At 41.9% G+C, this 22,192-nt stretch overlaps 2 protein-coding genes across 2 annotated transcripts in view; one reads left to right on the forward strand and one right to left on the reverse strand.

The window, feature by feature from the left end:
* Positions 1-392: 392 nt before the first annotated feature.
* Positions 393-15,933, forward strand: ctnnb1 (catenin (cadherin-associated protein), beta 1). Its single transcript, XM_063485675.1, has 17 exons — positions 393-558; positions 8,174-8,224; positions 8,724-8,951; positions 9,040-9,293; positions 9,382-9,620; positions 9,894-10,095; positions 10,217-10,361; positions 10,480-10,583; positions 10,711-10,845; positions 11,068-11,271; positions 11,691-11,849; positions 12,026-12,145; positions 12,421-12,571; positions 13,187-13,308; positions 13,433-13,493; positions 14,599-14,849; positions 15,141-15,933. Exons 2-16 carry the CDS (start codon positions 8,212-8,214, stop codon positions 14,811-14,813), a joined length of 2,352 nt encoding a protein of 783 aa, XP_063341745.1. The 5' UTR covers positions 393-558; positions 8,174-8,211; the 3' UTR covers positions 14,814-14,849; positions 15,141-15,933.
* A 655-nt stretch (positions 15,934-16,588) lies between these two features.
* ulk4 (unc-51 like kinase 4) overlaps positions 16,589-22,192 on the reverse strand; it is an 85,801-nt gene continuing 80,197 nt past the window's right edge. Inside the window, exon 35 of the mRNA XM_063486446.1 lies at positions 16,589-17,424. Coding sequence (XP_063342516.1) covers positions 17,364-17,424 — 61 coding nt within the window. The 3' untranslated portion in view covers positions 16,589-17,363. The remainder of the gene's footprint in view (positions 17,425-22,192) is intronic.

The raw sequence follows: 22,192 nt of genomic DNA on the forward strand, positions 1-22,192 counted from the left end.
CTCCATTTCTCAGTCTGTATAGACAAAGGTGACAAAGGTGTGACTTTGCACACTAAAGGAAATTATCCTATGTTTCCAGAGTCCATGAGATTTAACTCGGGGGAAAGGAATCGGATTTCCCTTTTCGAGTCAGCCGGAACTTCATTCCATTGTGTATTCATACTCGTGCAGATGTGGAATTTGGCTAGCTTTACCCTAAAAAATAAAGTATTTATCACAACCAACGCGTGTAGCTATCGAGCTTGGTAAATATATATAGAAGTGCGTAAACGTGAGACGAAATAAAGATAAAATATGGCTTCAGTTTCTACTTTATCCGAGCTCACGGCAGGATATGCGCGCACTCGAGGTGTTCTCCGGTCTATATAAACATGCCGCCATCTTACATTTTCCAGTCTCTGCTTTTTCCGGCCAAGTCAGTTTCAGTTGCCTGTGGAGGGAGCGGACGAGGGCTCCCCGCTGACGCTCGGCTTCAATTTTTTCCTCGACTTTTTCCATTTCAGAGTATTTTTTTTACTCTCCAGGACCCGAGTGGACGGACTTGCTGTGTTGACAAGGGTAGGCTTCAACATTCAAACTATCGGCACCACTCAGTTTCTGTCTTTTCTGAATGCCAGCAGGAATGAGGACTGCTGTTGTGTGTGGACCGGCCGGGGGATGCTGCTGCTGCCGCCGCCGCAGCTAGCGAGCGAGCCCGTCGCTCTCGAGGCATATATTGGGGATATGCCAGCCACCGCCTAATGGGAACATAACTGTTTTACCGACGACACTGGTTGACTCTTTAATAGCACGTGGTTTGTGTTCGGCATTATAAGCAGTTGTTTACAATAGCCAGATTTACGCCACGGATCAATTGCCGCCCAGTTATTTGGAAACCGTAAGTGGGATTTCGGGAGTTAACGACGATGGCGTTTCCTAGCGTGTTTTAGTAGTTAACGTTAGCAGATGTTAGCCTAACTATTAGTTGGCTACATTCCACTATTCTGACTCATGTTTGCTCGAGTTGAGTATCGTCTGTGGGTCGTTTGTTTTTTGCAGCTGCTTTAGTTTTAACAGACTGAGCTGAAGATAAAGATGCAACCGGGCTGAAAGCTCGGTATACGGTGGATTCCGTTGTTTTATGGCGTAAAGTTACTCGTTAAAGTTGCGGATGACGGTTAGTCGGGGTATGAAACACGTAAACGTTAGCGCAGATGTTTCGTCTGAAGTTTTAGTGCGTATTTTGAAAAACTTGGTTTAAACCTGGTGTTAAGTAGAGCCGATTTCTGGTAGAGTGGCCTTTCTTTAAGAAAAAAATAAGTCGATTTTAAATTGTTAATTTAAAAGTTTATTTTAGGTCGTGGGCTCCAGTGTGTTTTCCACTCGTCCTTTTAAACAAAGACCGAAAAATTCCTCCCAGCCGTGGTGCTTTGGGAGGAAGACGAGGAGGAGCCAGAGTGTGAAATTTGAGTCAGTGGTGTTGGAGCAAGAAAGTCAGGGGCAGCCAGCAGCTGTGGAGGAGGAGAGGGGTGGGGGCAGCAGCACGCTTACTTGGACATTTTTGGATAGCGGCTCTCATTAGATTTACGTGAAAGTGTTCAGGTTTTAACGGGGTGCCAGAGTTGAGCTGGTAGGAACAGGCACAGGCGGGTGTTTAAGGAGGAAAAGTTGGGACGTCATCCTCCCCGACACAAAACGGCTCCCCAGCCTTCTGTGGAATAAAAGCTGTCCGTCCAGTGCGCTGCGGAGGCGGCACAGGTGCTGGCTTGGAGGTGTGTTTACATACCATTAATGGAGGTTTAATTTCTCAAGAAAGACTGCTCACAAAAGGATGTTGTCGTGCCCTCCAGCCGCTCCAGATTTGTTTTCCTTTCGTTCACGTGTAACTAAACTGGTTTTATTTTAAATGCATGCCTCATCTGTTTTTCTTGAATTTGTCGAATGTTTTCTCTCCTTGTGTACTTCTGCGGTCCCTCGGTGAAATCCCCGACCCAGTACACAGCGGAACAAATCTTACAAACCCGTCATCTCGTCAGCAACATTTTCTTCTGACGACGCACTGAAATTTTTAAGCTGAAAAACGTGGGTGTGGGTTACATACGAGAGCGGTAGTGGTTTTGAGGTCATCCACTTGACTATACGGCCTTTCCAGTGGCATTGCCATGACCTAATACTGTACTTTTTCTGTCTGTCATTGCCGGTCTTTGTGTTTGTCTGAGGTGGACTTAAGCGCGCTCGTTTAAACGATATTACTGATCAATTTTCCATAAACTTGCATATGTGATGAGACTCTCAGAGAGGAAGTGATTGCACGCTCTGCACACACTGCGCCCTATTTTACCGCTTGAATCGCGATGGTAACTATTAAACGAACCAATAGGGAAAGTAACCCAAATTCCATGGATATTTTTCGTGTTTGTCCACAGGCGTCCATCATTTTGCCGGTGATACACAGAAAAAGCCCTGCAGCGGCTGCAGGCATTCTTGCATTGTTGGCAGGCAGCAGTGAGTGCTGCTGACCCTGCACATTATATGCTAAGCCCGTGGCAGCTCCCATCTTTCTGCCTGTGCCGATAATACAGCTTGTTTGGGTCATTTACGCATATGGATGTATTGAACTATTTTTTAAATTTGTTTTACTTGTTTTTTTTTGTTTGTTTTTTTAACTTAAGTGCATATGCAGGAGTTAGATGGGTTTGCCTAATTTGCTGTCTTGTATTTAAGAAAGGCATTTCTTTGAAAATACAAAAACTACAGATTTCCATGTTGAAATTTTGTATGATTATTAAATGGCAGGGAAATAAATTAAAGCCACTGTCCTTCAGAAGCAAGAAAAACTGAATGTTTTTTTTTCTTTCCTCTAATGACATTATGTCACTGGCCTCTGAGCTCACCTGAAGTTCCCCCCTGGCGAACAGGAAATGGGATTAATTGGCTGCTTTGAATTTCAGTTGGGGACAAATGGATATGATTTGGTTTATTTAGTTTTTCACAAATTAAGACTGAAATAGACTGAACAGGGTTCCAGACAGTGACAAAAAAAGAGTAAATGGGTTGTGTTGGTGCCCCACCATCACAGGATGTGACTGCTAGCTGCTCTGGTTGCCTGAACTGGTGAAGAGAAAGTTTCCACTGTGATAAGCAAATACCTTTCGTACAGTGTACTGTGGGGACTGTAGCCCCTTCATTGTAGCGTCTTTAAACTTGATACCCTAGTCCAGACCACAGGGACAAGGTAAAGACATAAACAGTGAAATGGAGAGCAGCGGTATGCAGTAGGGTCTTGAATTAAATGGACATGAACAAATATCTGTTACTAGTTTTTCAATTCTTTTCCCCGTTGCATTTGGACTACATTGGTGTGTTCTCTCAGCACTTTATCAACAGAGCGAGGGCCAACAGTTATAAAATGTGGAACAAGTAGGTACTAACACCCATGGACGGCTAGAAGCTCTGACTACAACGCACAGAAACTTGATGTTTAGATCAGTGTTATGGAAATGTTCAGTCACGTTTTGACTGTGTCAGTCTTTACATCAGTGCAAAAGTAGGGCACGTGAGTTTCAGTGGCATGCAAGGTTGATGAATATGCTGAAGCAAAGAAACCGGGTGTGAATAAATCATGTAGAGTTTGTAGCGCCGGTATTACCAGATGAAATTTTCTCATTGTTCATAAAAATATTTTTGTTTTTGTTAGTGACATTTTACAAGGTGCCACAGTGGACTTTCGTGGACTAACTAGCGGCTCACATCTTGATTTATTTGTTGGTTAGGTTTCTTTGTGAACGCTGTCAGTCATCTGGCTTAGTGCCTCTTCCTCACTGAGATGCCTTCGGTGCAATTAAGAGCTACATGTGGAGACGTCCTGCTGGTTCAAAGAGTCGAGGTTCTGCCATGTGAAACAAATCAAGTCCTCTGTTGAACACTTGTTCTTTAATTCCCTTCACTTATTTCTTTATTTTTTTATGCACCATAAAAATTAAGCAATATGGCATTCAGATCTATTTGGATACTCAGATGTGCTTTCTCTCTGCAGTAACTAGAGGCAGCCTGTTGGAACGGTTTGTTCTCTGGCCAGCTCCTTAAAACATTATTACATTTTACTATGTTATGTCATTTAAACATTAATGAACGTTGCTTCTCTTTTTGAGCAGCATGTTTTCTCACTATTTATCAGGACAGTGTCACAGTCACTGTTCCCAAAATCAGTCCTGTGCTGCAGCAGTCTAAACCCTGTTGTTTGAATGTTGATCTGGAACCTATCGTAACTTCACCAGCGCATGATTCTCGATATTTCTGTTCTCTTTTCTGTGATATCTGCCTAGAAGACTTACGGAATATAACTTCCTCTGTTCCTTCAGCTCTCTTGGGGTACATAGATCTGGATTTATTCTGTATACGTACTAGGGCTGCCACGATTAGTCTACTAGTCACGATTACGTCGACTATCAAAATCGTCGACGACTGATTTAATAGTCGACGCGTCGTTTGAAGCTTTGTAAGATCCCAAAAGACGCAGGAATAAGTAGTAGGATTTAAGAGTGTAATAACGGACTGAAACAGAAGATGGCAGCACTGCATGTACAAGGATGCCAGCTGCCGTTAAACCCCGAAGAAGAAGAAGTAGCTCTGTCCCAGAATTCATAGCGCAGCCCAGCTCAGTTTCCAACAATGGAGGCAGCTAGTTAGTTTTAATATTACTCTTATTATTCTTTCTGGGTCACAAAATAAACGTTTAACATATTTTCAGGCGAGAATGTAACTGTGCAAACCTCAAATATCTGCTCAGTTTATCAAGACACCACATATTTTCAAAAGTGCTCCGACGTTTTCGGAGACGTCTGTTACCCACTAGCTCGATAGCTAGCCGGGAGCAAGGCTCACTAGAGCCCGTGAGAACACCGGACTCCCGGCAAATCGTTTTCAAACCCACCGCCGTCTTTCGCTACTCAGGTTAAACATATATAAGTCACTTAGATAACTTAAAATGTTACTGTTTGGCTTTTTTTTAGTATTTTATTTGTTCCTGAGTAAATCGGTTTGGCTGAGGTTAAAGTTATAGTTTTTACACAGCTGAATAAACGTCAAGCAGACAACTGATTATCAGAAGTGTGAGATGCTCGAGAATATACTCCGGTGTCCCGTTATATTTTAGATAGCAAGGAGTTTATTAGACTTCACCGAAACAATCTGCAAATGTCATTAAAATTTAATAAACTATCATCTTGTCTTTATTTTTAGTTAGCACATACCTTAAACACTTAAAGCTGTAAGCTAATGATAGTTATATAAGAGCAGATGCTGCTGGTGCAATAAGCTGTACGTTTTACATCCAATGGATGCATGATCTGATTAGTCGACTAATCGCAAAAATAATCGGTGACTAGTCGACTATCAAAATAATCGTTTGTGGCAGCCCTAATACGTACTGTATATTACACAAGACAGTCATCCGACTCTGGTGACTAGTGTGTCACTCATTTGTCATCTGGTTTCAATTTTGTGGCTTTCAACTCCACCAGGCACGACTACATATTGGATTTCACATCTGGCTTCAAAGAAACCTGTTCAGATTTTTGTGGCTGGTTTGACATCTAGGAACGCATACTGTAATGATTTTTTTGTCGTTCTTTATAGTGACTTTAGGGTAAGGCTGCCATTTGTGAACCACAGTTTAATGCCAGACTTTGCTTGTTTAGCCCATCACAAAAAACCTCCAAAAAACTACTGGCTCAGTTTCCAAAGCCAGATGTAAAGAACCACTTTTCCACCAGTGTGAATCATAAATTGTTCCATTATGTGCTTTGATTGTATGTCTGATTTGTATGGGATATGTGGCTCCCATTAGGAGCAAGCTGGGTTATGTGAGGGCAGGACTACAATGGCGGGAGGATGGCGTGTGAACAGTGAATTTGAGTTGGTGCCTTTGTGGTTAGAAGCAGCAGTCTTGGAGCATGACTCAAGATCAGGTTTTAATGATACAGCTGAGCTAAGGTGGTGTGGTTGAGGAAGAAAGTAATTCAGAGCAGTAGTTTAACTGTCCTTGAGTATATTTGCATGTTGGCAGCCACTGAACCCAAGCAACTCCTACACACTCACTGGCATTCATACTGGACTGCCTTTTTTTTTTTTTTTTTTTTTGTCTGCCACTGCTGCGTATGAGTCTTTCCTTCGAAGAATTTGTCTTCCATTTGGCCTTTTGTCATCTTTTTTTAGCATAACTTGCTGGGAAGAAAAGCTATTAAACTCAAGCTTATGGTGATGTGTTGCTGTTTTTCTTGTTTGATTTTAAACTAGGTCGTTTTAGCAGAGTGTATATACAGAGTGTATTATGTACTTTCTGGGCACTTGTACACAGAGTACAATCTACAAATATATGTACATCTAGATGACTACAGAGTTGATTAAAAACAAGCCAAATTCTCAACTGCTGTCAGATAAATACAGTCCACAGGCCTGTAATCAAAACCCATCAGTGTGTGTGTGTGTGTGTGTGAGTGTGAGAGTACTGCCCCCTAAAAGATTAGATCGTAATCAACAAGAAGGATCTTAGTTCAAGGTTTAAAACAAGCTACGGTATGTTGGTTAGTCCACCAAAAGTAGCATCATTCAGACACAAACATTAGTGTTTCCTCAGCTGATTCTGTGGTTATTGGATTGTAATTAAATGATGAATTGTAGCCTGGGATCATTGAGAGGAAGAAAGACTCGAAGGTGACTTTCTAACTCAGCAGAGAGTTGTGTTAACCTTCTTGCTGGTGTCCATGACACAGTCATCGCCAATTTGTTAGTATCAGTAATGGTTTTTAAAACGTAATTTGTATTTCTCTGTAATGTAGTACATTCATAAAAATGTTATGACATTTTCTCCTAGAAGTAGAACTTAAAGCTGTCTAATGCTCTGCAGAAATGAGCTACAACTAGAAAAAAAAATCTTTCCTTCATATATGACTGTCACTGGACATTAGTTGACAAAATGGAAATAACTAGACAAACTATGTCAAATATTTTTTGCATTCATTTAAAACATTTTTTTCAGGAACTAAAACTGCCACACACCTTTTGCTGTAAGGAAAGCTTGCTCACAATTTGAGTAATTTGAAAATCTAAAATGTTTTTTGTGAAAAATTAGGTTACTTTGATTAGCACTGTTAGCTTGACTGACCTAAATCTGCAGTTGTGTAAAGTTTGAAGTGCCTATGTTCAGTCATGCAGAAGAGAAGGGTGTGCTTCATGTGGACACAGCTTCCAGGTCTGAGGGTGAATCAAACACTGAGGGACTTAAACATGCCTTCTTTCTAATGGTCACCAGGGGGAAGAGACTCTGGTGGTAACAAGACTTTGTTTATCTATTTTTGTTGATGTAGTTGAGCTGTAGTTGAGGAAATGCTATGGTTTTAACTACCTGTGCTTTCTTTACCAGAATTAATTTATGGCTTTGTGCACCTCTGGTATTAGAGCGTGCCTGAACTGATGTGGTGATTTGAAAGGGATTTGGTCTCTCATTTGACTGCTCCATAACCACAGGTGTACTTTTGAAAGGGTTTGATGAAAGGATTTGAGACTCCATGGATACACAGCCCCTGTTTATGTCTCATTTTAGCAGATATTTTCTTAGGCCTTTTCCCCAGTCTCCATTTTATGCTTTCCTGCCATAACATTTATCTTCGAGTATGAATTGAAAATGCCTCTCTCAGTTTGCCGTGCTTTTTTTTTCCAAATTAATCCCCGTTTGCTTGCTCTACCCTTCTCCTGCCATTGCCAGTGTTTACTTTCCTGCAGAGCGTTTCCAGCTTCAAAGCAAGTGCAGGAATGTGAATGCCCCCTCCCACCCCTGCCTCCTTTCTCCACCCAGTGCTCTACTTCCCCTGTCCTTCCTCACCTAAATAGTTGGTAGCAGCTACATTTAATGGTAGCCTTGTGTGTGTTGCTGTTTGCACGACTGGCTTAAAAGGGAAGAGGAAACCCAAGAACGGGAGGAGACAGGAAAGAAAGCACTGGAAAGTCACTTCTCTAGACTCTATTTTTTAAAAAACTTCTATTAATTTCAGTCTAATTTTTTTTTCTCTGCGTTTACATCTGCTGTGGTCTTGTATATGTGTTTAGTGTAAAATGGTTGGTGATTTAATGGCTGTGAATGGTGTAGAGAAGGTAGCTGAATAGCTGAAATGATTTTTTTTCCCCCCTGTTACAGATCAGGAAGCTGTGTCAGCCACGGTTTGAGAAAGGAACATGGCTTCCCAGGGTGAGTTTGAGTCCCCCTTAATTAGGTTCCCACCCTTTGCTTCTTCCTCAGTCACACATGCAGTGTATTAAACTTTACAGCAGACCAAAATTACAGCTTGGCTTGGTAGAGATTTATGTTGCCATTAAAGCACGTTGAATTAGTTATTGATTTCAATTTGAAACTTGGGGTACATGTAAAATCCAACTTCATGCTTCAGGAGTCTTTTACTGGTAAATCCTACTACACTGAATTATGAAAACACTGGAAAATAATAGTAGGACAGAAATCTATTCACTGCAGAGGCTATTAACCATTGCTGATGCACTCACCCTGTGACATCAGCACACCACTGTTATTACTTTTAAAGTCAGCCATGTCTTTGAAAAGCTCAAGCCTTTGACAAAATTGGATAGTTGGAATTAATCGCTTAAAGTCTGTAACTCTACACATCCTTTGAAATTACAGAATAGACTTTTTGTTGAATTTTCTTGGTTGGTACATGCTTTTCTCTTTCCAGCTGATCTGATGGAACTAGACATGGCCATGGAGCCAGACCGTAAGGCAGCAGTCAGTCACTGGCAGCAACAGTCCTACCTGGATTCAGGCATCCACTCAGGGGCCACCACAACTGCTCCATCCCTCAGTGGGAAGGGCAACCCTGAGGAAGATGATGTTGACAGCAACCAGGTCATGTATGAGTGGGAGCAGGGCTTCAACCAGAACTTCTCCCAAGAGCAAGTACAAGGTAGGTTATAATGCTGGTGATCTTTTCAAGGAAGGTCACGGGTGACCCGTTTGGCAAATCATACAAAGCTGGTCTTGTTTGCTTTTAGACCTAGATGGTCAGTACGCCATGACACGTGCCCAGCGGGTTCGTGCAGCAATGTTCCCAGAGACTCTTGAGGAGGGCATGCAGATCCCTTCTACACAGTATGATGCAGCAAACCCCACCAATGTCCAGAGGCTGGCAGAGCCGTCACAAATGCTCAAACATGCTGTGGTCAATCTGATCAACTATCAAGATGATGCTGAGCTGGCAACAAGAGCAATACCAGAGCTCACCAAACTTCTCAATGATGAGGACCAGGTGAATATGTTTGTGGCTCAGAACTGTCTCAGAAGTAATTTTGTCCTCTTTGATATGATTCACTAACGTTAGTTTTCATCCCTTCCAGGTTGTAGTAAACAAAGCAGCAGTGATGGTTAACCAGCTTTCGAAGAAAGAAGCTTCTCGCCACGCTATCATGCGCTCACCTCAGATGGTATCTGCTATTGTGAGGACCATGCAGAACACAAACGATGTGGAAACAGCTCGCTGCACTGCAGGAACACTGCACAACCTTTCCCATCACAGAGAGGGACTGCTGGCTATCTTCAAGTCAGGAGGAATACCAGCTCTAGTTAAAATGCTGGGGTATGTAGGGGGAGAGTGGAGGCATACTTTTTCCCCTTCCCCTCTGGGTCTACATTTGTCTGCTGTACTTTAGCTCACCAGTGCATGAAGCAGAGCAATGTTTTGATCAGAGACAAGGAAATCATCACACCATGCTTTTTGGCCAAAGCTGACATAAAGAAATTGTCTCAGTTCACCAAAAGCAGAGACTGTGGAGAGGAAGGACAGCAGAGAAACTTTATCTGTATATCTGTTAGTAATTTTCCAGTAATTGAGTAATCTTCTCTTCTGCAGTTCACCAGTGGACTCTATCCTGTTCTATGCCATCACCACCCTCCACAACCTTCTCCTGCACCAGGAAGGAGCCAAGATGGCTGTTCGTTTAGCTGGCGGGCTACAGAAAATGGTGGCTCTGCTCAGCAAAACCAATGTCAAGTTTCTGGCCATCACCACTGACTGTCTCCAAATACTGGCCTATGGAAACCAGGAAAGCAAGGTGAGGGGGCTAGTGTGTTGAAACCTGTTGAGGCAAGAAACTGACTTATGTACGTCTAGACTGCAGTGTTACTCTGGATTTGACACTCAGATCAACATATTTGTTTGCTTTGTTTGTGTAGTTGATAATCCTGGCCAGTGGTGGCCCCCAAGCACTCGTCAACATCATGAGAACTTATACCTATGAGAAGCTGTTGTGGACCACAAGCCGTGTCCTCAAGGTTCTGTCGGTGTGCTCCAGTAACAAGCCTGCCATTGTAGAGGCTGGTATGTTTTATAAACTTGCAGTACAGAAAACTCAACACCACAAAGTTGATTCATTTTGAAATGTATTTTCTTATCTTGCGTATGTAAACACTATGTGCCCTTCATTTCCTTCTGTTAGGAGGCATGCAGGCTCTGGGACTCCACCTGACAGATCCCAGCCAGAGACTGGTCCAGAACTGTCTCTGGACTCTCAGGAACTTGTCAGATGCTGCCACCAAACAGGTGAGGCAAGCTGCCCCATTACCAGTACCTGTGTGTTAATCATTAGTTTCGTTTCGGGCTATGAAATACATCAGAAAACATTTAAATTGACTTTTTGTTGATGCTATTTATCAATCCTTATACCCAGGAGGGAATGGAGGGTCTGCTAGGAACTCTGGTGCAGCTGCTTGGCAGTGATGACATTAACGTGGTGACCTGTGCGGCTGGCATCTTGTCTAATCTGACCTGCAACAACTACAAGAACAAGATGATGGTGTGCCAGGTGAGCACTTTATTTATTTTTTGCAAAGGAAAATGTAAAATTTCTATAATATGAAGTGATGTGTTTTAGCTAGCAGTTTTTCCCATTTAAAAAAAAAAATATATATATATATATATATATATGTGTATATGTATATGTATATAGTTTTAAATCTATATTTAAATTATAGGCCCAGATTTTCTGCTGCATTCACAATCTGCCATCTTATTTGTTCCTCTCTAGGTTGGAGGCATTGAGGCGTTGGTTCGCACGGTGCTTCGGGCTGGAGACAGAGAAGACATCACAGAGCCAGCTATTTGTGCCCTGCGTCATCTCACTTCTCGACACCAGGATGCTGAGATGGCACAGAACGCTGTCAGACTGCACTATGGCCTGCCTGTAGTGGTCAAATTACTGCACCCGCCATCACACTGGCCACTCATCAAGGTACACACAGAGAGACTTGGCAGCAGCACTCTGTAAGCTGCTCTTCATAATGCCAGCCACTCATGCTGCTCTTCATTTAGTGCAGTGAAAATCACTTTACTCTTAACTATGTTTTGATGCTAAAATAATGAGCCGAATATTGTAGGCTGTCATAAACATGTCAGTCATTTCCACTGGTATATTACATGTACTGATAGACAGGAAATAAGATTTTTTTGTTCAAGTGCAATCAGCTTGTTTAATAATTGACTTTAAGATGAGAAAATAAGTTGAAATAATATTTTTCAGTAAATCTGTCTACAAATATACATCAAGACAAAAGTTTTCTGTATGGTTCTGGATTATGGGTGGCTAATGGGTAACCTGAGAGTGACATTAAAATCGTGGTTAAATGACACATAACTGTGTTCTTCTGTCAGGCTACAGTTGGTCTCATCCGTAACCTGGCTCTCTGCCCTGCAAACCACGCCCCTTTGAGGGAGCAGGGCGCCATCCCCAGACTGGTTCAGCTGCTGGTCAGAGCACATCAAGACACACAAAGACGCACCAGCATGGGAGGCACACAGCAGCAGTTTGTGGTAAGAGCGCACATACTCTCATCATTTCAGTGAATTCACACAGCTTTAATAAATACCAGTCCATGGTGCCTGGAATTCACTGAGAGAGCAGTAGTTCTCAGTACTACCCGGTCTACTAAGAAGTCTGTAGAGAGAGATACTGCAAGTGCACTGATCTTACGCTGTTTGTTTATTAGGAGGGAGTACGTATGGAGGAGATTGTGGAAGGGTGTACAGGAGCACTTCACATCCTGGCCAGAGATGTCCACAACAGAATAGTCATCAGAGGACTCAACACCATTCCACTCTTTGTACAGGTCAGTCTGCAGATTTAATCTCAAAAAATAAAACAATATAATTTAACCAAGATTACGGATGATATTTTTAGTATTGAGATTAATTTGTTTGAAGCTTGTCTGGATTAAACAGGGGAGCTGGGTTAGAAAAATGATCCCAGATAGAAGTTGTTTGGGTGGATGCATGAGGTGGTTCTCCAGAGGGAACAAATTATAGTATCATGAGGCTGCATCTGTGGAGGCTCAGTATTTTTTTTTTTTTCTTCACTAAGCTGTTGGTCTGTGTTTGTGTGCAGCTGCTGTATTCTCCCATTGAGAACATCCAGCGTGTAGCAGCAGGCGTCCTGTGTGAGCTCGCTCAGGATAAAGAGGCCGCTGAGGCCATCGAAGCTGAGGGAGCCACTGCTCCACTCACAGAGCTATTGCACAGCCGCAATGAAGGAGTTGGTATGTACCCAAAACACTCATTTACACAACGCTATCAGTCACATAATAGCTGCATTTAACTATGCAGATGTTCAGAAGTGCCAGTCTAACTGTGCAATGAGTGGATTTAATTGGATAACACGCTGGCACTTGGAAATAATTGTTTGTTTTCCTGGAAGACTCTTTAGTGTGATGTGGACCTAAAGTGGCATCTTGAAAATTTGCAGCTCTAGCGGTTCAATGTAGCTGCTGCTTTTTGTTCAGTAACTCTGTGACATTCCAGGCTCATCTGCTATCATGCAGAGACGCACTGTGGGCTTGTGTTGTAGCACATTGTTGAATAATCTAAGTAGGAGCCAAGCTTGCTCTTAAAACAGTTATATTTAAGGTGACAACTTCATTATATTGTTGCATATATGTAAATGTCACAACACTTGAATCAGTGTAGTCCAGTCTCATGTGCAGCCTGGGCCTCTAAATGATGCGGAGAATGCTAGTTGAATAAACTTTCTAGTCATGGGTAATACCTAGCCTCTTTTGTTAACCCTGATAGTTGTATTATGGCTGTTTTAAGTGCTTTTGTTTTTAAAGGCTAAAAATGTGTTGGTTAAGCAGTCATGCTTCTATCTTTCTCAGCCACATACGCAGCAGCAGTTTTGTTCCGTATGTCAGAGGACAAACCTCAAGACTACAAGAAGCGCCTCTCTGTAGAACTCACCAGCTCGCTCTTCAGGACAGAACCAATGGCCTGGAACGAGGTGCGACACACTTTGACACAAACTGCGTAATGCTTATTTACATTGTGTAGTCAGTTACAAAGACATGCACAAGTGTTTGTGTAATTGAAACTTTGTCAAATGTTTGCCATGTGTTGCTCTGCAGACAGCAGATCTGGGTTTGGATATCGGAGCTCAGGGTGAGCCTCTGGGCTACAGACCAGAAGGTAAGTCACTCATTTGACACTTGCAAGCAAAGCAGAAGACAAAGGCTTCCCAACTATTACTACAGTTGAGCTAATTATCAAACTGGGGATGCTCTGAATGCCTTCTTTGGAAGTCTTTGTACATCTGTGGGCTTAATTTATTATTAAGTTGATATACTCATCTTATCAAAAATGTGATCTGGTCTTCATCAGAGTCAAAATTACAGATACGCAATCTGACACAGCTATTACAAATTTGTGTGTCACTAATGAACTTGAAAATATGACTGAAGGAAGTAAACCACTTGACCAACAACTTCTCTAAAGATCTACTCGGGGTCGAGATCTTCTAATGAGCTGACACTCAAAGTGTTTGAGTGTTTCATCTTGACCCAACTGAGATGATGATGCATGACCTGAAGAGGTCTACTGTTAGATATTAGCAAACTAAAAACAGTTCATGTTACTCCTCAGTGTTGTGCAGCTTTATTCTAAACAACTTCAGGAGACATCAGATGTAGGTTGGTGCTGTTACAGAAGCTTCTAGGAGTTTTTAAATTTAAGGATCCACTTAAATGTTCCAGTCTGCACTAAGTGATTTCTCAGCATGTTCCAGAAAGACATGAAAAGTGTGTTACTACTTCAGTCAGATTGTTCAAAATGGTCTTTAATTCTGACCTGGCTGAAGATCAGACCATCTCTTTAATTATTACCAGTGTCCAGGATTTTGGACACTGTGCTGATCAGGAGGCTAGAGGGCAAGCTGGCGTTGGTTTTAATTTGCACTGCTCTCCAATTCTCCAGCAGTAACAGCTTTAATTGACTCTTCGTCAGCCAAATGAAAACAGACTTGATGTTGATAGATTTAGAAAAGGCTCTGGCTACTGCAGATGCATTCCTGTTGGTGGAAACAACTAAACAGTGAACTGAAGCACAAGTTTAGCTGAAATAAGAGTTAACAGCTGTGGTTTGATTTGGTCTGCTGGAGGGTTGACCGTGTGCTGTGTTGATTTGCAGTGTTACATTTCAGTGATCATACTACTGTGTGTCAGCTTGGTTTGTTAACTTGCTTCTAACAACTGCTCTGCTTCACCTGCGTCTCCTCCATCCATTCCTCCTCCACCAGACCCAAGTTACCGTTCTTTCCATTCGGGGGGTTACGGAGGGGACACAATGGGTATGGAACCCATGATGGATCATGACTTGGGTGGAGGGCACCACCCTGGCCAGGACTACCCCCCTGTAGAAGGGCTGCCTGACCTGGGACATGCCCAGGAACTGATAGAGGGCCTGCCACCTGGCGACTCAAACCAACTGGCCTGGTTTGATACCGACCTGTAAATACCAAGACCAACATTACACTACACTTTCTACTAGGTAAGATTTACTTGGTACCCCCAACCCCCAACTCTGTGGCCTCATGTCAGCTGAACAGAGTGGTGTTCATTTCAGAGGTGGTTTCTGGATAAAGAGCCCGAGGACTGGGGGAAGTGTCGGTTTACTCCTTGTGCCTGCTGCATGTTCAGACTGCTCCAAATTACAAAGCTGTGTGATGTGGTGTCTGTGATGTTACTTTGACTAGTATTTGATCTGTATGTGTGGTCCTTCACCCAATGCCTGCCATGCCTCCTCCCCACCGCTCATTTCTCCTCTGCTCTCCCCTTGCAGCTGTATCATGTAATCTGGATGAACCTGCATCGTGATTCGCCCATATGGAGGAGGCGAGGTTTCAGAAGTGCCTGAAGATGACTCAACAACAGCAAGCAGAGTTTCCCGTCTACGGGGACTCCATTGGGACAAACTAGATTTGAGTGCGGTTTGGTTCTGGTTTCAGCCTGATGGGGGCTGACCTCAAATCCTGACATGACACACAGATTTTTCAATAATTAGTTTTCAAATCCCTTTTAATGTAATTTTTTTCATTTTTACTTTATTTTTACTTTTTTATTCTGTTTTCCTTAAGTCTGTAATGGTACAACTGAATCTAGCTTGCTTTTTCCATTATTCTGAATTATGATACTCATCTCTTGTTTTTGCAGTCCCTTGTATTTTCAGTCTCTGGTAGTGTTGAGTTATTATTTTTATTTTATTTTATTTTTTTTAGTGGTAATGCTCCATCCAAGTAAAGGATCTGATCACATTTTAAATGGTGTCCAAACACTAAAGTTAATCAGTTGAATTGTATTCTGATGATCAAGTGTAACATTGTGTAGCTTTTGTATAAAAACATGAATTGGAAATCATGGTCCAAATATCAAGCTATTTTCTTGCTTTAAAGGGAGACACTGATGTCTCTGCTGTTCCAAAGGGGGTGTAGCTGACCTAGGTGGGTGGGAGTGTCTGAAAGGACAGGGGTGGAGGAGGGCTCCTATTGGTCTGCTGTAAGTGGGTGGGGTAGTGAGAGGAGCTGGTTGCTGTAGCCTGCTGTGTTCTGAAACAATAAAATGGACTGTCATTTCAACTGTATGCTTTTAAGTCTCATTTTTACTCAAATCAAGGATTAACACGAGACACTAATAACACTTGAAGTCATTTCAGGGAGCAGGGGTATCAAACATAAGGCCTGGGGCCAAGAATTGGCCTGACAGACACAAATTTGGCCCACCAGATAGCTTTGGAAATTGTAGAAGGGCATAAACCTTGGACCTAACTCTATTTAATATATTTTAGTTTTTCCTGCTGACAGACCTCCCGCGTACTACACTAAACAATATTCGTTGTTTACAAAGGTTCCACAGTGAAATGAAATGGGGCCTTCTCTGTGAATTTAAACCCAAACAGTTGGACTTCATGTAGATGTGCTGTTGACATTGCATTTTCTTATATTACAGTATCTCAGAGATTAAATGTGTAGTGCAACTTCTTTACACTGACAGGAAGGGGAGTTTCAGTGGTCCGACCCACTTAAGATCAAAGTGGGCTGCATGTGGCCCACCATGTAAAATGAGTTTGACATTCCTGGTCTGGAGCCTGCTGCATTAGTTTTACACACTTATTGACGGGAAGGTGAGGAGAAACTGATGTGCCAGCAGTCCACCTGCTGTGTATTCACTGAGACTGTTGAAATCTACTTAAACTGTGTACAGTGGCAAGTTGGGTCCAGCTTTAATGCGATGAGTCAAAGTTGCAGAAAATTGAGTGTGCTGTGAACTAAAAGCCTGCTGGTGGTGTCCACGTGTGGTGGTACATGGACAGCTGAGGTAGCTTAAGGACATATTCAATGACTAAGCATAATCTTTCTAACATGACCTCTACCTCACCTATTTAACCCGACTTCATCCAGCTTCTTAGAACATTTAAGTGTCATTCTTTCATTTTAAATTCAAACACTTCTCAGTAATGGCATATTTAATTATGCAAAGTAATTATATCCAGTTAAAACAATTGGGAATGTAACAGTAGGCAGAGATCAGAATGATATGACCTAACTTGTGTAAAAGCAGAGATGGATGATTTATGCACAACTCAGTGGATGTGGTGAACCACTTTGGTATTAATGGTTTTTCACGGCACTAGTCTGCTACAAGTAAACAGAACAACTTCCTTTTTAGTGCTGGAATACCAACAAAAAAGAGTTTGTAAATGTCGCCATTAGCTTCATGTTATTACAAAGTAGAAATCTGTGACTCGTGACGGCATGCGTGATCTAATATTCTGTCACTGCTGATGACACGAGGTGTGTTGACACACTCAGAGGTCAGTGTTGTGATGCCAATGACAGTCTAAATTAACACTCATGCTGTAATCCTGTGAAGTTTGATGAACACTGGATGCATGTTTTGATTGCCCTGTCAAGACATTTTAGTGACGCACTAATATTTGTCACTGCCACTGATCCAATTTGAAATTATGACAGTCATGTGGAGGCATGGTTGAATGCTCTGAAAGCTTTTAGGATTCAGAGATCTCTTGAAGGATATCAGCAGCCAGTCCAGTGACATCAGTGTGATACCTGTGATGGGGAAACATAAAAAAAGAGTAGTATTACTGGCATGCTATCTATCCAGTGATAATTAGCCGGTGATGAGCGCAAACAGCTTAATCAAAGAAACAATTACAATAAAATAGATCAGGGTTCTTAAGCATGCTGAGCAATGAAACAGGTGCAGCCACGTAGCATGGTACTGAGTGGACTGAATTAGTAATTAGACTACTACATTTATTTCTGCTCCGCAAACATAATAAAACTTTACATCCCAATTTCAGCCCACATGAACCTGTGCTTATTAAATAGATATTTTATGTGCTCTGTAGTAAGACAATTAAAAAACATATACAAGTGTATAAATAATGATTTTCACAATTCTGTACAAACACACATCTATATATGATAATTAAGACTTGATGAAAACATCCAATCTGCTCAGGCCCCTCTAGGCTGTCTATAATTTACTCCTGCTCTCCCCTCTCTTATCACCCTCTTCCCCCCTCCTCTTACTCCCAGGTGTCTTTGGGGGCAACCTGACAGCCAGGCCAGAAGAAGCCCACCCACCCCTCTTAGTTAATTAAAACCTACATAATTAACCTAATTAACACATTTCCCAGAGGCCTCGGAAACCCTTGAAAGTTTGTGGATCTGGAAAACATAAATTGGGTCCATAAAAGTTTTAGGACAAACTTTAGAGTTTGGTTACTCATTAAATCCTTGCACTCTTTAACAGCCTCAAATTGACACAGCTGCACAGAGAACAGCGGAAAATAAAATAATTGGTTTTAGATTACAGTATCGCATTAGCCTCACACTCTGCTTCCACCAACATGTGGGATGTTTGCTGTGTGAATCTGTGTGCTTTCCATTACTTAAGAAAACAAACAGAAGAACACATCAGAAAGAAGACAATCATCTGCAGTTCCTTTAGCGGTAGACACACTCACAACTCAACACAACTCAACCCAAAGATTATTGTTGTTGTTGTTTTTGTTCAGATTAAATAAACAACTAAATGATTTCAAAAGGTGAGTCTAAGAGTTTCCGCTGCCTTCATTTAATCCTGTGCTAACTGTCTTTAGTGTGCAGCAAGAAACAATCAGGAGTTGTAATCAAAAACCTTTGTGCATCAAATAAAAGTCTGGCCACTCTGCCCTTCGGATTTGATCAATTGTGTCCCACTAGGATGCTTCCATCGCTCCTGCTGTGCTGTCAGTCCCACTCTGTCCTCTTACAGTTTTGATTCTGCACTGATTTCTGTAGAAATGCAGCCCTTCAACTTGAATTTCTGTTTGGGGAAAATGACAAAGCTGCAGGGAGCAAAACCTCATGAGCAGAGTGAGTGGTTGGCAACAATAGTGCTGATCAGGACTGAACAACAACAAAACTTAAAATGTGGTTTGCTGGCCACTGGAATTCACTGTGTTTGTGGCAAAAGTCCTCCCTCTGACACCTCAAGATATCGTATTGAAAGTCACTGCTGATAATCTGATCCCGGGGGACAAATTTATGATGTACAAGCCATTTTAAATAACAAAACCAAAACACAATACACCTTTGTGCTCAGACACTGCAGACTCTTCTCTGGATCTTAGCCAGAGATCCAGATAATGTGCTCTCTCTGCACAAGCCTGAGGTCCATGCTAATATCAGATGGGTATGTGGTAAGTGTTCAGAGTGGGACTCCCATGAAGCAATCTAAAACTAACCCGAGTGCTGGAAGCAGTGCAGAAGAGCGCGGAGATAACTTTGAATGGTTATCAAAGGAGGCTCGCCAATTTTAAATCTGTAAACTTTTGCTTTTCATGGGTGAAGTATTTTCTCTTTAGCTGCTTAATTCAACCCAGAGATTAGTGTGATCAGCCCACCACTACATTTAGAGACTTTCAAGGAAGATCAGACAGCTTACTTTTCTTTTAATGGTACCGCATGTGTACACTGCAGCTAGTTTCACCATGTTAATGTTTGCATTTTGATAAAATTCTGAATGATTGACCTCAGAGTGTGTTTGTAGAAGAGTTGTGCAGTTTTCTGATCTGTCTTTGTTGTCTGAGCAGATATTACTGAGGCTTTGACTCACTGAAAGCAGCATTAACTAGGTTTATGTTGAGAACCTCAATGCTTTTTCTTCAGGAACGGGGAGTATACACTATTGCTCCTCCCCACCCTTCACCCTTGGTCAGGCTTGAGGTTTTGAAAAGGCATTCCTCAGGTTGCCATGGCAAAGTGTGAATGACATCATTTGGGTTAGGATCTTAGCCCAGACCTCCCCTCTCTCTTTTCCATCCTTCTTCCGTCTCCTACCTCGGCGCCAGCTCCTCTCATCCTCTCAATTAAAACCTCTCTTCAACCCTTCTTCCCATCCCTTTCCGCTCCTCTTCTCTCTCCTTGTAACTCCTCTCATCTCCTGCCCTTTCTCCTAAAACCTCTGCTCCCCTCCTCCTCCTTCTAAACCAGTGGGAGGGTGCCAGTCTCTGCCACTTCAAAGGCTGGAGCTGATCTGTGCTTTCATCTACCAAAGAGGGACAGGAGAGTGAGGAGATGAGGCGAGAGAAGAGAAGTGGGAGAGCACAAGAGGGAACGAACGAAAGAAAACCAAGAAAAAGGAAAGAAAATTGTGGAGAAAGAGAGAAGGAGGAGGAGGAGGAGAGGAGGGTGACAAAGGGGGAAGAAAAGGGTGACCAAGGAGAAAAGAGGGAGGCGGGGAGCACAGAATAGGAGAGGCCTCTATAGCAGGGCAACAATACACCTTCATTATTGATCTGACAGGGTGTATGTGTGATTGCAGAGAGTTTGTATATAAATGAGAATAAAGGACTCTATTTGCGTGTATTCATTGTGTGTGGATGTGTGTGTGTGTGTGTGTGCGTGTGTGAAAGGTTGCTAGTCTCATACATCAGAAGATCAAAAGAAGCACGGTCACTACGGTGACAAAACCCTTGGCCCTATGAGGGGAAACACAACTGGCTGACATACTCATAAAAGACAGCCAGATGCAGAGATGCAGGTGTGCACATGAAAACATGCACTCACATACACACAAACTCCTTCATATGGTAATTATAAAAGAAGTCATTATTTTACATATATGAAAAGGCGGGTGGAGGCTACAACTGTATTTGTATTAATACTGACCCACAGAGTGAAGCATGGGATTAGACATATATAAAAAATATTTTATAATTAAAGATAAAAGAGGGCTGTTGGAGTTTCAAAACTCGTGTTTCTTTAAAAGAGAGAAGTACAGATTATGTTTCCTGTCCCTGATAACAGATGTCAAGACTTAAATATACGTTTTTAATAGTGTACATATTTCATCTCAGAGCTTTTTCTTGCCATTAAGCTACCCTGCTCTGTTACAGGCACATGTCCTGTCAATTAACTAGACAAAGATCAGTTCTGACATGCATGGAAATAATAAGATGTGGGAATGGGCAGTATCAAAATCCAGAATGATTTGTTATCGGTATGCTTGGAGATTTGGTCTCAAAAACAAAATAGGAAAGCATGGATTACATAGCCAGACATACTGTATGTACTCACAGACTAAAGAAAGCTGATGGACTCTCTGTGTCTCACCTTTCTGTCAGGTGAGACTAAGAGCAACTTGCCATGATTGCTTATTGAGCAGAGCCTAACAGAGGGAGTCGCTTCATCAGGGAGGAGGGAGAGTAGCGGGTGTCTTTGACAGGCTGCTGTCACGTAGGCTGAATAAAGGAGGGTAACTAAAGGTAGATTTGACACAATTACAATTTTTTAGGAATAAAATGATCAGACCTCATTTTATTACTCATGTGGTCTAAACACTGTAAGTCACAGTTATAGACTGATATAAAACTAATCACAAACACTTGCGCTCTTTCAAGTGTAGAAAACATGAAATAATCGCTCACTTTTTAAAACTTGGTAAACCTCCTGCAGCAGCACCAGCCTCAGATGTCTCCTGTAGCTCTTTATGAGACTTACACAAAGATGAGAAAACCAATTCTACAATACAGTTTCAGTTCATTAATAATTATGGGATGTATTAACTGAACCTCTCTGTTTCAGGTCCTGTCACATCATCAGTCAGTGTAAGATCAGGACTCTGACATTTCCATTCAAAACTTGAATATCCTTCTTTTTTAACCCTTCCACTGATTTATGACTGCTGTTTGAACCATTCTCAAGTTACATGACCCAGCCCTGTCAAGCTTTTATTTATTTGTTTTCTTCTTTTACAATTTTGAATTCAATTGGTTTCTCTACTGACCGCAATGTGTCCAGGAAATAATTTAGAAAAACAGCTCCAAACCATGGTGCTTGCTCCACTGTGCTTTACAGCTGGGATGAGGTTTTGTTGTTGGTGGAAGTTTCTTATTTTCCCTTCCAAATAATTACGTTTCATTTAATTTAAAACTTTTGTCTCCTCTGCTCACATCTCTGAAGTGCTGTGGGACATCAGTGGGATTCTTTGGAAATGTGGGACGTGCCACTGAGATTATTTTTAGGCGCTGGTGTTCCCCAGTATGTTTGCTCTTTTCTTGTTGGCCGATACGGCTTTTTTCATGGCTTTTTATTGACACCAATCTTATTTAGTGTTTAAGTTTCCTCCATTTGTAGTTTATCTTATTGTATAAAGATGAACATCCAGATCTTCAAAAATGCTTCTGTAGTCTTTTACAGATTTGTGTATTGCTGTAATACTTTTATCAAAAGTTCAAACCAACCAATATTTTGTTAGTGGAGCAGATTTTGAGGGGCACCTCAACAACCCATACTTACAGTCTCACCTCCTTAATTAGTGTACTTG

This window comes from Pelmatolapia mariae, linkage group LG10_11 (assembly GCF_036321145.2).
Source record: "Pelmatolapia mariae isolate MD_Pm_ZW linkage group LG10_11, Pm_UMD_F_2, whole genome shotgun sequence".
NCBI lineage: Eukaryota > Metazoa > Chordata > Actinopteri > Cichliformes > Cichlidae > Pelmatolapia > Pelmatolapia mariae.